This window comes from Schistocerca gregaria, chromosome 3 (genome assembly GCF_023897955.1).
Source record: "Schistocerca gregaria isolate iqSchGreg1 chromosome 3, iqSchGreg1.2, whole genome shotgun sequence".
Lineage (NCBI taxonomy): Eukaryota > Metazoa > Arthropoda > Insecta > Orthoptera > Acrididae > Schistocerca > Schistocerca gregaria.
In genome coordinates, this window is record NC_064922.1 from 428,484,084 (window position 1) to 428,497,381 (window position 13,298).

The following is a 13,298-nucleotide window of genomic DNA, read 5'->3' on the forward strand; positions in this document are numbered from 1 at the left end:
GCAGTTGTTTCCCTTAGAAGATCATCTTTTCCAATCTATCCTCCTTGGAAAGGACAATCATCCAAGACAAAAGTCCTTATTATACATAATCCTAAAACCAATGTACGAGTGTGGTTTGAAAAGTTCTCGAAATGGAATAGAAAAATAGTACTTACATCACTGAAACTTTTTTTTCAATGTAGTCTCCTTGTAAATTAATGTACTTGGTCCACCAACATTTCAGTGCCTTGATCCTATCTCAAAACTGAGTTTCCTCCAGGCCTGCAAAAAAGTTATCAACTCTGGCAATCAGTTCTTCGTTTGAAGTGAATCTTTGTCCACCAAGAAAAAATTTCAGCTTTGGGAAGAGATGGAAGTCTGATGGAGCCATATCAGGTGAATAACATGGGTGTGGCAACAATTTATACCTTAATTCATGGAATTTTGTCATGACGACGGCACATGTGTGCAGGTGCACATTGTCTTCTTGGAAGATAACTTTCTTCCTTGCTAAACCTGGCCTTATTTTTGCATATCTTTTATTGCAATTTCCTCCCCCCATGAACCATGGACCTTGCCGTTGGTGGGGAGGCTTGGGTGCCTCAACGATACAGATAACCGTACCGTAGGTGCAACCACAACGGTGGGGTATCTGTTGAGAGGCCAGACAAATGTGTGGTGTGTGTGTGTGTGTGTGTGTGTTTGAGGTTTACGGGCGCTAAACAGCGTGGTCATCAGCGCCCAGGCACATAAAAACAGGAACACATGCAGTGAAAGGACTAAGACGAACAGCGATCAAGGAGAATGGCTAAAAGACACAGACCTGACGCAGTTCCAAATCCCCACATACAGAGGCAAAACAAGAGGAGAAGGAACACACTAAAAAAGTAAAGGAAACACAAGGAAAAGAGAACAGAAACTGAAGGGAAACAAGGAGGTAATCGTGACTGGCAGACCTCTTACCTAAAACCTGGGTGAGCCAGTCATCCAGCAGCACATTAAAACCCTCTCCCTAAAATCTGAGGCAACAGATTGGACAGGACACAAAACCGTAAGACCTTAACCACAGTCGCTGCGTCATCTTGCAAAATAGAGGGCAAATTCGGTGGCAAAGAAACCACCGCCCTCTGTTCAGAGAATAAAAGACAGTCAAGTAAAATGTGGCGGACAGTAATCTGGACGCCACAAGCACTGCGTTTGGGGGTCCTCCCGCCGGAGTAAAAAAACATGCGTTAAGGGACTGTGCCCGATGCGGAGGCGAGTGAGGAGAACCTCATCCCGCCTGTATGACTGGTAGGACGTACGCCATGGTCGCGTAGTGGCCTTTACCAGACGCAGCTTATTGTCAGAAACTGCCAGCCACTCCTCTTCCCATTGATGCATAACTCGAAAACGCAAAAGGGAGGTTACAACATGGAGGGGGACGGCACATTCAACAACGTGAGGGAGGGAACATGCATCCTTGGCAGCCACATCCGCCAGTTCATTTCCCCTAATACCCATGTGCCCCGGCACCCAGCAGAAGGAAACCTCCATCCCGTGCCGTTGCAGATGGAGTAGGTCATCATGGATGTTCTGGACGACCGTATCCGCTGGGTGCAAGTGTTGCATGGTCTGAAGGGCACTCAGGGAGTCAGAACAGATGAGGAACTTAAGACTGGGAACACATCTCATCTGCTCCAATGCCCACAAGATTGCAAACAATTCGGCATCAAGGATGGTAAACGCCGCAGGAAGCTGTAACTTGACGACTCGATCAGGAAAAACAACAGCACAACCAACAGAGTCCCCCTGTTTAGAGCCATCTGTGAATACAGGTACATGGTCCGGATGCTGGTTTAAAATATTGTAAAATAAGGAGGTAAAAACAAAACGCTGGAGTGCAGTTCCTCCGGTTCTCCGACAAGTCTAGAAGGATGCTGGGCCTCTGAAGCAACCAGGGAGGCAGGCGAGTAAAACCTTGTCGTTGGGGGGCCACGCACTCCACACCAAGGGACTCAAGCAAATGCTTGGCACGAATCCCAAATGGTCTTGTTGCCCTGGGACGACTGGAAAAGAAAACAGCATAGGCGGTCGGGCAATGGTAAGGTACGCAGGGGAGGTAGGACAGACAAGGAAATGACACACCTGTCGCACCATGAGGAGTTTCCGCCGGATGGCGAGCGGCGGTTCCCCTGCCTCACCACACAGGCTGGGGATGGGACTGGTACGGAAGGCACCAGTGGCCAGTCTGATACCCTCATGGTGTACTGCGTCAAGGATCTTCAGATACGAAGGCCTTGCTGACCCATACACGGTGCATGCATAGTCAAGACGCGATTGGACGAAAGCCCTATAAAACTGCAGCAGACGCGCCCGATCTGCTCCCCAGGACCGATGGCTCAGACACTTCAAAATATTCAGTGCCCTCAGGGCCCGCACCTTGAGGTCTTGAAGGTGAGGCAACCACGACAACTTGGAATCAAAAGTGAGGCCCAGGAACCTCACAGTGTCTCTAAAAGGAAGAACGGTGTCCCTCAGACGCAATTCAGGGGAGGTAAAAGGACGCTGAGAACGATTAAAATGAACACACAGAGATTTGTCTGCAGAAAAGGTAAAACCCGTCTTTGAAGTCCATGCCTCTAAGCGCTTTATCGTTAGCTGCAACTGCCGACTAGCAGTGACAAGACTGGAGGAGGAACAGAAAACAGCAAAATTGTCCACAAACAAGGAGCAGGACTCCGGATAGTGGACGTGATACTGTTAATAGCGACGGCAAAGAGGGTGACACTTTCTTGAAGAGGGGCATCTACATCTACATGACTACTCTGCAATTCACATTTAAGTGCTTGGCAGAGGGTTCATTGAACCACAATCATACTATCTCTCTACTATTCCACTCCCAAACAGCGCACGGGAAAAACGAACACCTAAACCTTTCTGTTCGAGCTCTGATTTCTCTTATTTTATTTCGATGATCATTCCTATCTTTGTAGGTTGGGCTCAACAAAATATTTTCGCATTCGAAGAGAAAGTTGGTGACTGAAATTTCGTAAAAAGGTCTCGCCGCGACGAGAAACGTCTTTGCTGTAATGACTTCCATCCCAACTCGTGTATCATATCTGCCACACTTTCTCCCCTATTATGTGATAATACAAAACGAGCTGCCCTTTTTTGCACCCTTTCGATGTCCTCCGTCAATCCCACCTGGTAAGGATCCCACACCGCGCAGCAATATTCTAACAGAGGACGAACGAGTGTAGTGTAAGCTGTCTCTTTAGTGGACTTGTTGCATCTTCTAAGTGTCCTGCCAATGAAACGCAACCTTTGGCTTACATTCCCCACAATATTATCTATGTGGCCCTTCCAACTGAAGCTATTCGTTTCTTTAACACCCAGGTACTTAGTTGAATTGACAGCCTTGAGAATTGTGCTATTTATCGAGTAATCGAATTCCAACGGATTTCTTTTGGAACTCGTGTGGATCATCTCACACTTTTCGTTATTTAGCGTCAACTGCCACCTGACACACCATACAGCAATCTTTTCTAAATCGCTTTGCAACTGATACTGGTCTTCGGATGACCTTACTAGACGGTAAATTACAGCATCATCTGTGAACAATCTAAGTGAGCTGCTCAGATTGTCACCCAGGTCATTTATATAGATCAGGAACAGCAGAGGTCCCAGGACGCTTCCCTGGGGAACACCTGATATCACTTCAGTTTTACTCGATGATTTGCCGTCTATTACTACAAACTGTGACCTTCCTGACAGGAAATCACGAATCCAGTCGCACAACTGAGACGATACCCCATAGGTCCGCAGCTTGATTAGAAGTCGCTTGTGAGGAATGGTGTCAAAAGCTTTCCGGAAATCTAGAAATACAGAATCAACTTGAGATCCCCTGTCGATAGCGGCCATTACTTCGTGCGAATAAAGAGCTAGCTGCGTTGCACATGAGCAATGTTTTTCTGAAGCCATGCTGATTACGTGTCAATAGATCGTTCCCTTTGAGGTGATTCATAATGTTTGAATACAGTATATGCTCCAAAACCCTACTGCAAACCGACGTCAATGATATAGGTCTGTAGTTAAATGGATTACTCCTACTACCCTTCTTAAACACTGGTGCGACCTGCGCAATTTTCCAATCTGTAGGTACAGATCTGTCGGTGAGCGAGCGGTTGTATATGAGTGCTAAGTAGGGAGCTATAGTATCAGCGTAATCTGAAAGGAACCTAATCGGTATACAATCTGGAGCTGAAGACTTGCCCGTATCAAGCGATTTGAGTTGCTTCGCAACCCCTAAGGTATCTACTTCTAAGTAACTCGTGCAGCAGCCTTTTCAGTAGTTGCAGGGGCAACAGTCTGGATGATTGACAGATCTGGCCATGTAACACTAACCAAAACGGCCTTGCTGTTGTGGTACTGTGAACGACTGAAAGCAAGGGGGAACTACAGCTTGAGGGCATGCAGCTTTACTGTATGGTTAAATAATGATGGCGTCCTCTTGGGTAAAATATTCCGGAGGTAAAATAGTCCCCCATTCGGATCTCCGGGCGGGGACTACTCAAGGACGTCGTTATCAGGAGAAAGAAAACTGGCATTCTACGGATCGGAGTGTGGAATGTCAGATCCCTTAATCGGGCAGGTAGGTTAGAAAATTTAAAAAGGGAAATGGATAGGTTAAAGTTAGATATAGTGGGAATTAGTGAAGTTCGGTGGCAGGAGGAACCAGACTTATGGTCAGGTGAATACAGGGATATAAATACAAAATGAAATAGGGTTAATTCAGGCGTAGGTTTAATAATGAATAAAAAAATAGGAGTGCGGGTAATCTACTACAAACAGCACAGTGAACGTATTATAGTGGCCAAGATACACACGAAGCCCACATCTACTACAGTAGTACAAGTTTATATGACAACTAGCTCTGCAGATGATGAAGAAATTGAAGAAATGTATGATGAGATAAAAGAAATTATGCAGGTAGTGAAGGGAGACAAAAATTTAATAGTCATGGGTGACTGGAATTCGACAGTAGGAAAAGGGAGAGAAGGAAACATAGCAGGTGAATATGGATTGGGGCTAAGAAATGAAAGAGGAAGCCGTCTGTTAGAATTTTGCACAGAGCACAACTTAATCATAGCTAATACTTGGTTCAAGAATCATAAAAGAAGGTTGTATACATGGAAGAATCCTGGAGATACTAAAATGTATCAGATAGATTATATAATGGTAAGACAGAGATTTAGGAACCAGGTTGTAAATTGTAGGACATTTCCAGGGGCAGATGTGGACTCTGACCACAATCTATTGGTTGTGAACTGTAAATTAAAACTGAAGAAATTGCAAAAAGGTGGGAATTTAAGCAGGTGGGAATGGATAAAATGACTAAACCAGAGGTTGTACAGAGTTTCAGGGACAGCATAAGGGAACAATTGACAGGAATTGGGGAAAGAAATGCAGTAGAAGAAGAGTGGGTAGCTCTGAAGGATGAAGTAGTGAAGGCAGCAGAGGATCAAGTAGGTAAAAAGACGAAGGCCAGTAGAAATCCTTGGGTAACAGAAGCAATATTGAATTTAATTGATGAAAGGAGAAAATATAAAAATCCAGTAAATGAAGCAGGCATAAAGGAATACAAACGTCTCAAAAATGAGATCGACAGGAAGTGCAAAATGGCTAAGCAGGCATGGCTAGAGGACAAATTTAAGGATGTAGAGGCTTATCTCACTAGGGGTAAGATAGATATTGCCTACAGGAAAGTTAAAGATACCTTTGGAGAAAAGAGAGCCACTTGTATGAATATCAAGAGCTCAGATGAAAACCCTGTTCTAAGCAAAGGGGGAAAAGCAGAAAGGTGGAAGGAGTATATAGAGGGTCTATACAAGGGTGATGTACTTAAGGACAATATTATGGAAATGGAAGAGGATGTAGATGAATATGAAATGGGAGATACGATACTGCGTGAAGAGTTTGGTGGAGCACTGAAAGACCTGAGTCGAAACAAGGCCCCGGGAGTAGACAACATTCCATTAGAACTACTGATGGCCTTGGGAGAGCCAGTCCTGACAAAACTCTACCATCTGGTGAGCAAGATGTACGAGACAGGTGAAATACCCTCAGACTTAAAAAAGAATATAATAATTCCAATCCCGAAGAAAGCAGGTGTTGACAGATGTGAAAATTACTGAACTATCAGTTTAATAAGTCACAGCGAAAATACTAACACGAATTATTTTCAGACGAATGGAAAAACTGGTAGAAGCCGACCTCGGGGAAGATCAGTTTGGATTCCGTAGAAATGTTGGAACACGTGAGGCAATACTGACCTTACGACTTATCTTAGAAGAAAGATTAAGGAAAGGCAAACCTACATTTCTAGCATTTGTAGACTAGCTTTTGACAATGTTGACTGGAATACTCTCTTTCAAATTCTAAAGGTGGCAGGGGTAAAATACAGGGAGCGAAAGACTATTTATAATTTGTACAGAAACCAGATGGCAGGTATAAGAATTGAGGGGCATGAAAGGGCCGCAGTGGTTAGGAAGGGAGTGAGACAGGGTTGTAGCCAGTCCCCGATGTTACTCAATCTGTATATTGAACAAGCAGTAAAGGAAATAAAAGAAGAATTTGGAGTAGGTATTAAAATCCAGGGAGAAGAAATAAAAACTTTGAGGTTCGCCGATGACATTGTAATTCTGTCAGAGACAGCAAAGGACTTGGAAGAGCAGTTGAACGGAATGAACAGTGTCTTGGAAGGAGGGTATAAGATGAACATCAACAAAAGCAAAACGAGGATAATGGAATGTAGTCGAATTAAGTCGGGTGATGCTGACGGAATTAGATTAGGAAATGAGACACTTAAAGTGGTAAAGGAGTTTTGTTATTTGGGAAGCAAAATAACTGATGATGGTCGAAGTAGAGAGGATATAAAATGTAGACTGGAAATGACAAGGAAAGTGTTTCTGAGGAAGAAAAATTTGTTAACATCGAGTATAGATTTAAATGTCAGGAAGTCATTTATGAAAGTATTTGTATGGAGTGTAGCCATGTATGGAAGTGAAACATGGACAATAAATAGTTTAGACAAGAAGAGAATAGAAGCTTTCAAAATGTGGTGCTACAGAAGAATGTTGAAGATTAGGTGGGTAGATCACATAACTAATCAGGAGGTAGTGAATAGGATTGGGGTGAAGAGGAGTTTGTGGCACAGCTTGACAAGAAGAAGGGATCGGTTGTGAGGACATGTCCTGAGGCATCAAGGAATCACAAATTTAGCATTGGAAGGCAGCATGGAGGGTAAAAATCGTAGAGGGAGACCAAGAGATGAATACACTAAGCAGATTCAGAAGGATGTAGTTTGCAGTGGGTACTGGGAGATGAAGAAGCTTGCACAGGATAGAGTAGCATGGAGAGCTGTATCAAACCAGTCTCAGGACTGAAGACCACAACAACAACAATTATAGCAATTTGTCCAGGAGATTATCTTAGTATTCTCCTGTAATTGTTGGCCCAATGGGGAGATACTCTACAAACAGAATCCTCTTTGCATCCCATTACACTGATGCCATTACCTTTCCCACAAAAGAAATTGTCTTTGGTGACAGAGAATAAGCATATTTCCATTGCTCTTACTGTTGTTTTGTCTCTGGGGTATAGTAGTGCAGCAACTCTGGTCATAAACGGGCACAAAAAGTCTTGTTCGTTTCTCCTAAAATGGGCCAAACATTGTTCCAATATGCCCATTCTTATTCGTTTTTGATCCAGTGTCAAGATTCATGGCGCCCATCTTCCAGATATTTTTTTTTTTTTCATTTCTATTTCTTCAGTTAAAATGTGCCCTTCAAGATAACATCTGGCAAGTGTGAGCAATTTTACGCACTTTCAATTGGCGATCCTCCATGGCCATTTTGTGCACTTTTGCAATGATTTCTGGAGTAGTTACATGTCTTGGCTGACCACAGTGTGGATCGTCATCTAAGCTCTTCTGACCAAATTTAAATTCATTTGTCCACTTATGGAGCAGAGTTCCCCTGTGTATTTTGGAAATCGGCATGAATGTCCTTTGCTTTCATACCTTTTTTTATGAAGTACTTAATCACTGCTCGAATCTCGATTGTTCACATCTTCGCAAATCACTACGCAGGGACAACAACAGGGCCACTTCACCATGACAGCTGTTATTCAAGAGCACTGATGTGGCATGTGTTTACGGGCAACAGTTGAATGAATATCACATGAACAACTTGTGCTAGTGCTGACCTCTCATGATGATTCCAAGAACGTTTCAAACCATCCTCATAAAACAGGTCTATGAACAAGAAAATACTGTTTTACTAAGTTTTTTAGAAACTTTTGAAAATTTATGATTTATTCTCTACAGTGACACATTTAATTTGTTGTGTGCAATGTTTGTGTAAATATAGATAGTTTAAATAATATTTTCAATAAAGCTTCATTTTTATTGAATGTACCTACAAAATTATATGTGTTACAGAGAAAAATGGTAGAAATGTAGTTTTATGGGCAGAGAGAGAGAGGGGGGGGGGGGGGGGGTGTGACGTTTTCTGGCAGTTCTGGCTGCAGAATACCTCAACAGGGCTCTGGATCTGTGATTGAATGATGCACAGTTTTTGTTTGCGCTCTGAGAACAGAGTGCAATGAATTGAAAAGAAGTATACATTGTTAAATATTCGTTGATGAAATTAGTATTTGCATCTGTTTCAGTGATTCAAGTTGTGAGTATATCAGAGTATATTGAATAGTTTCCCCTTTTATGAATATATCAGAGGATATGGAACATGTCATTTATTTGTGGTTACATTCTATGGTATTATGTAAACAGTACAGATCAGTTCCATGTTAAGATACCTTCATCTTAGGTTCTATTAATAAAAAAATTAAAAGTATTTAAATATGTTTACAGTGATACATGAACATTCACTTAAATAAGGATCTTTGTGTGTATCTGAAATGTGTATTACATACTGACGGATTCTATACCACATGGTTTAGTGTACATTATAGTGTAAAATGACCCTTGCAATAGGAACTAGAAAGAAACCACTAAACGCTTACTTTATGAAGGGGATGACATTAAGAATCTTGCCACCACTAAAATGGATCTCCTTCTGTACCACATTCAGATCTGTATGCTCACAGTGGATATCTTCTTTTCTGCTAGTATCATGACTGGGATACACATTATTAGTTTTTTCCCCTTATAATTTTATCATGATCCAGCCATGGTGTGCTGGGACGTGCAGGCAGCCTATGGAAATTAAAAAAGCAGAAAAGCAACTTTAGCAGAAAGAATAAATACTGAAATTAGACATGTTGCGGTCCTTAGTGCTAAATAAAGGAAGTAGCACCTTAGTCCAGTTAATTGATTTTCAAAACAGCTGTTTTCGTAACAAAATTGTGGAAGTTTTTTCTCAATAGTTCTGTATGTTTTTTGGGGTGCTGTATCCGAATTGCATGTTTGATCGCTAGTAGGTCGGCTTCACAACAGAAAATGCAAAAAACCTGAAAATGTTCACACTCTTTCCAGTTTTTCATTTATATCTTATATATATTTATATATTTATTTTTCGGAGGTGATCTCTCTATTCAAAACTAAAGTACATAAAACTTCCTACAAAGTGCACAAGTCATGTTTGATTGTCTGGAAATTGATTGACACTAGAGCACACAGAAAAGCAGCAATTTTTTGCCTCATCTGTGTAAATGTCAAAGATGCCGTCTCCCACCCCTACAACCTGAAGAATATTCAAGTTATCACCAAAAATCCCAACAACATGTGAAAGTACATTAAATTTACTGCAAGAGATGTTTGCAACATTCATTTTTCTCGTAAGGGGGAGGAAGCAAAGCAAAAATTACGAAACATTCCTTGTGCAGCTTACAGCCAGTCAACCTGTCCCACCCGTCTATCTTTCATTAGCGCTTTACTTTCAGTGTATTACATTTCAGAGTTGTTGTTTTGAATTATGGGAAAGCATGTATGATGAAAACGTTAACAAATTATATTCACAACAGATCAGGTAATGAATATGAACTCTGCATGTAGTAACGCACATGTCATGAAATGAATAAATTTCAACCAGAATTGGCTTGTCACTTCGAGTGGGTTCTTCATCTGGGCAAGAAAGAAGGCATTTAGTGATAGATACATACGATAGACATATATACTACATAGTGAACTATCAGTGTTTGAAAAAAATAGTTTTATTGATGTCGTGGGCACAGTTTCTTTGCTCGCCTTAAAAAGCTGAGGGATAAGCCATACATGACATCTGCCTCAGCCTACACTGCATCAATGAAAATGGCTTCCATACCTCCCACTGAAGTGGCAGCTCAACAATACACCTTTGGAGTTTTCCATCAGTTGCAGCAGTGGATTGGAAACTATATGGATCCAGAGCAGTGGGAGTGGAAGTCGACAAAAATGGGTTGATTCCTATTACCACACTGAACCTTCAGCTCTCGAGAGACTTCTTCAGCTTATATCTTGCTAATGCAAGACAGAGTACCAAGGTCAGTGTGGGGGCAAGCAGGACTGTTCTGCTCAAAACTGTGCCATCCACGTGAAGGCTCATGCTTTAGCATTAAGGACAGTTTTCTTTTAGAAGACAAAGACGACCTAGATGAGCCCCTTGCGGTACCACTGTCTAAAGCAGCTGAGGTGACAATGTACTGTTTTGCAGCCTTATACATCTTTATTAATCAACTTTCCCTGTCATAACATTAACCATTCAGTTAAGCTTTTTAGTTGAAGAACAGAAATAACTCACTGTTCAGCCTGGGCCTTCCACAGCCATTGACACTTTGGTTGGATCTTCCATCATTGACCAAGACCCTTCACTTGGATCTTCTAGTGGCCAAGAAACATTGCCTGCACCCATGACATCAGTACAGGTATTCTTTCTTACATCGATAGCTCACTAAACAACTTATCCATCTTTTGCATCCATGTTCAGTCACTGAATTCCTTCTTTCTTTCCAGATGGAAAGAACCTACTTGAAGTGATTACCCAATTCAGAGTCTACAGTAACTCATTCCATAACACATGTACATTATTATATAGAGATTCTGTATTCATCCTCCTGTTCAGTGTCATGTACGTGATATGTTGTAAAGATAACAAACATGCTTTCCCATCATTTGAAACAACCTCTTTGAAGTGTAATACACTGAAAGTATAACAACCTGTGAGATATAGACAGTTTGGAAGCATAGGTTAACTGTAGAATGCAGAAGGCATTTTTTGTAAGTTTCACTTTTCTTCCTCCCCCCTTATGAGAAAACTGAATGTTACATACATTTCTTGCAGTAAATTTAATGTTCTCTCACATTGTGTAGGGGTTTTTGTTTGATAACATAAACATGTTTTGAGTTGTAGAGAGTGGGAGACGACATTTTTGACAGTTTTGCAGTAGGTCAAAGAATCTTTGCTTTAAAGCACACTCTGGAGCTGATTCTACCTGTCTGTAAATTGTACATGAGTAATGCATTTTGTAGGATATTTTGGCTACATTAATTTTGAGTAGAATGGGCAACTTTGAAAAATGCATAGTTTTTTAGATATAAGTGAATCACTGAAACAAGTATGAAAATTTTGAGATTCTTTTGTGTTTTTCATTGTGAAGCCAAACTTGTGTTAAACAGCAAATACGAAATTTGGATTGTGCACCCCAGATAACTTATAGAAGCACCGAGAAAAAAAACTTCTGTAATTCTGTTATGGTAAAAAACTCCCATTTGACCCTTCTTTTGCTATGCAAACTACGTAACGCAACCGTCAAAACTCTACGATTTTAGACAGTGGTCAGGAGACTTCAGAACCTGACTTGTGCGGTTAAGTATAAAGAGTTCAGCTTGCTGACTATGTTCAATATACAGATTTCATTTTCATCTTCCTCTTCAGTGTCATGTATGTAATATAGCCCAGTTAAAAATCAACTAATGAAGTCTTTACATTAGCATCTGAGGGCTGTCTTTAGCCTGAAATGTTACGCACAGAAGCATTTATTAGATTATGCAAGATGCCCATGTAACTAGAATCACCATGGATGGAAATACTGCCTTCATTGTATAATTATCAGAATGATAAATATTTATTCTATGTAAACTGCTTTCTAAGTTAATGACGAGAAAATTTTATTTCTCTGTGTCTGTTTTCATGTAACTATAATATTTGCCTGATTTTATATAAGGAAAGAAATCTTAATTGCTTCTATTGTGTTGTTGTATTCCTCAGTGTAATCCAGTACTGTTCCTTTTCTGTTAAAGGTTGACTCTGAAAGCAGCCAGCTGGTTTCTTCACAGCAGGAAACACCTTTAAGTCAGCCTCCAGCACAGTACAGTCTCAAACAGCGGCTTAAATGGCTACAGGTCAGAGTTTGTTATTCTTCATCTGTTTCTATCAAGTTTGAAAATTTTGGTAGGAATTATATTAGAATACCAATATGTTTGAGTGTAACTTATATTTGTAATTTAGTCTTGTTTTATCAAATCAGAATAAATTAATAAAAATTGCATGTACTAAATTGAGGTTTCATAGGCCAATAGAAAATCTTTGTCAAGGGAGACTATTTTCTTGTGTTTGAGAAAGATTTTTCACTAAAAGTACAGTACTTCTCTCTTTCACTTCCATGAACAGCCAAATATTAGCAGCTTCAGAGTACTTTCACAGTATGTTCACAGCACTCTCTAAAGCAAGGCCAGCTACGGCATGACAGACTTCACATGTGCAGGCCATGGGAAGGCCAAGATCTGGCTTTGCTTGGTCCTTCTCAGAAGTACCCAGAACAATGTGACACTTCATTGAGGATTGCAGTGTGGCATTTTTCAGTTGGCATGACTCTCTGAGTCCGGCAGAACTTTCTGTGTTTGACAGAATCATGATGTCATTGCTGTTTAACATTCACTATTTGTTAAAGGACGATTACAGGTCCAGTGGCTCTTTGTGAAAAAAGATGCAGTCTGGCGATCTGTCATGACAATCCTTTAAAATGTGTGGGAATGGAGGAAGAGAGGGATGAGAACTCTCATTTCACATAAGTGATGGGTACTGCTTATTTGCTATGAAGCAACATTACAGTGTCATGCAGAGAGAATTTAAACATTTAGATGACAATGAAAGAGCAAAAAATTGCAATGATCGACAGATGGGATTCATTGTTCTGTAAATCAAGTAGCACTTCGTGCGAAATTTGCGGGCATGGGGCACTTGAAGGAATTGGTGATATGAATAGTAAAATCCTGAAGTGACAACGTTATGCCATTATCGGTTGCAATAGTTTTCAAAGGAAAAGAATTAATGGTACAGAGA

At 40.9% G+C, this 13,298-nt stretch overlaps 1 protein-coding gene across 1 annotated transcript in view; it reads left to right on the forward strand.

Annotated features, from left to right (window-relative positions):
- LOC126354627 (uncharacterized) overlaps nt 1-13,298 on the forward strand; it is a 276,170-nt gene that overhangs the window by 125,883 nt on the left and 136,989 nt on the right. The window contains exon 7 of the mRNA XM_050004393.1: nt 12,257-12,358. Within this exon, the coding sequence (XP_049860350.1) occupies nt 12,257-12,358 (102 nt within the window). The remainder of the gene's footprint in view (nt 1-12,256; nt 12,359-13,298) is intronic.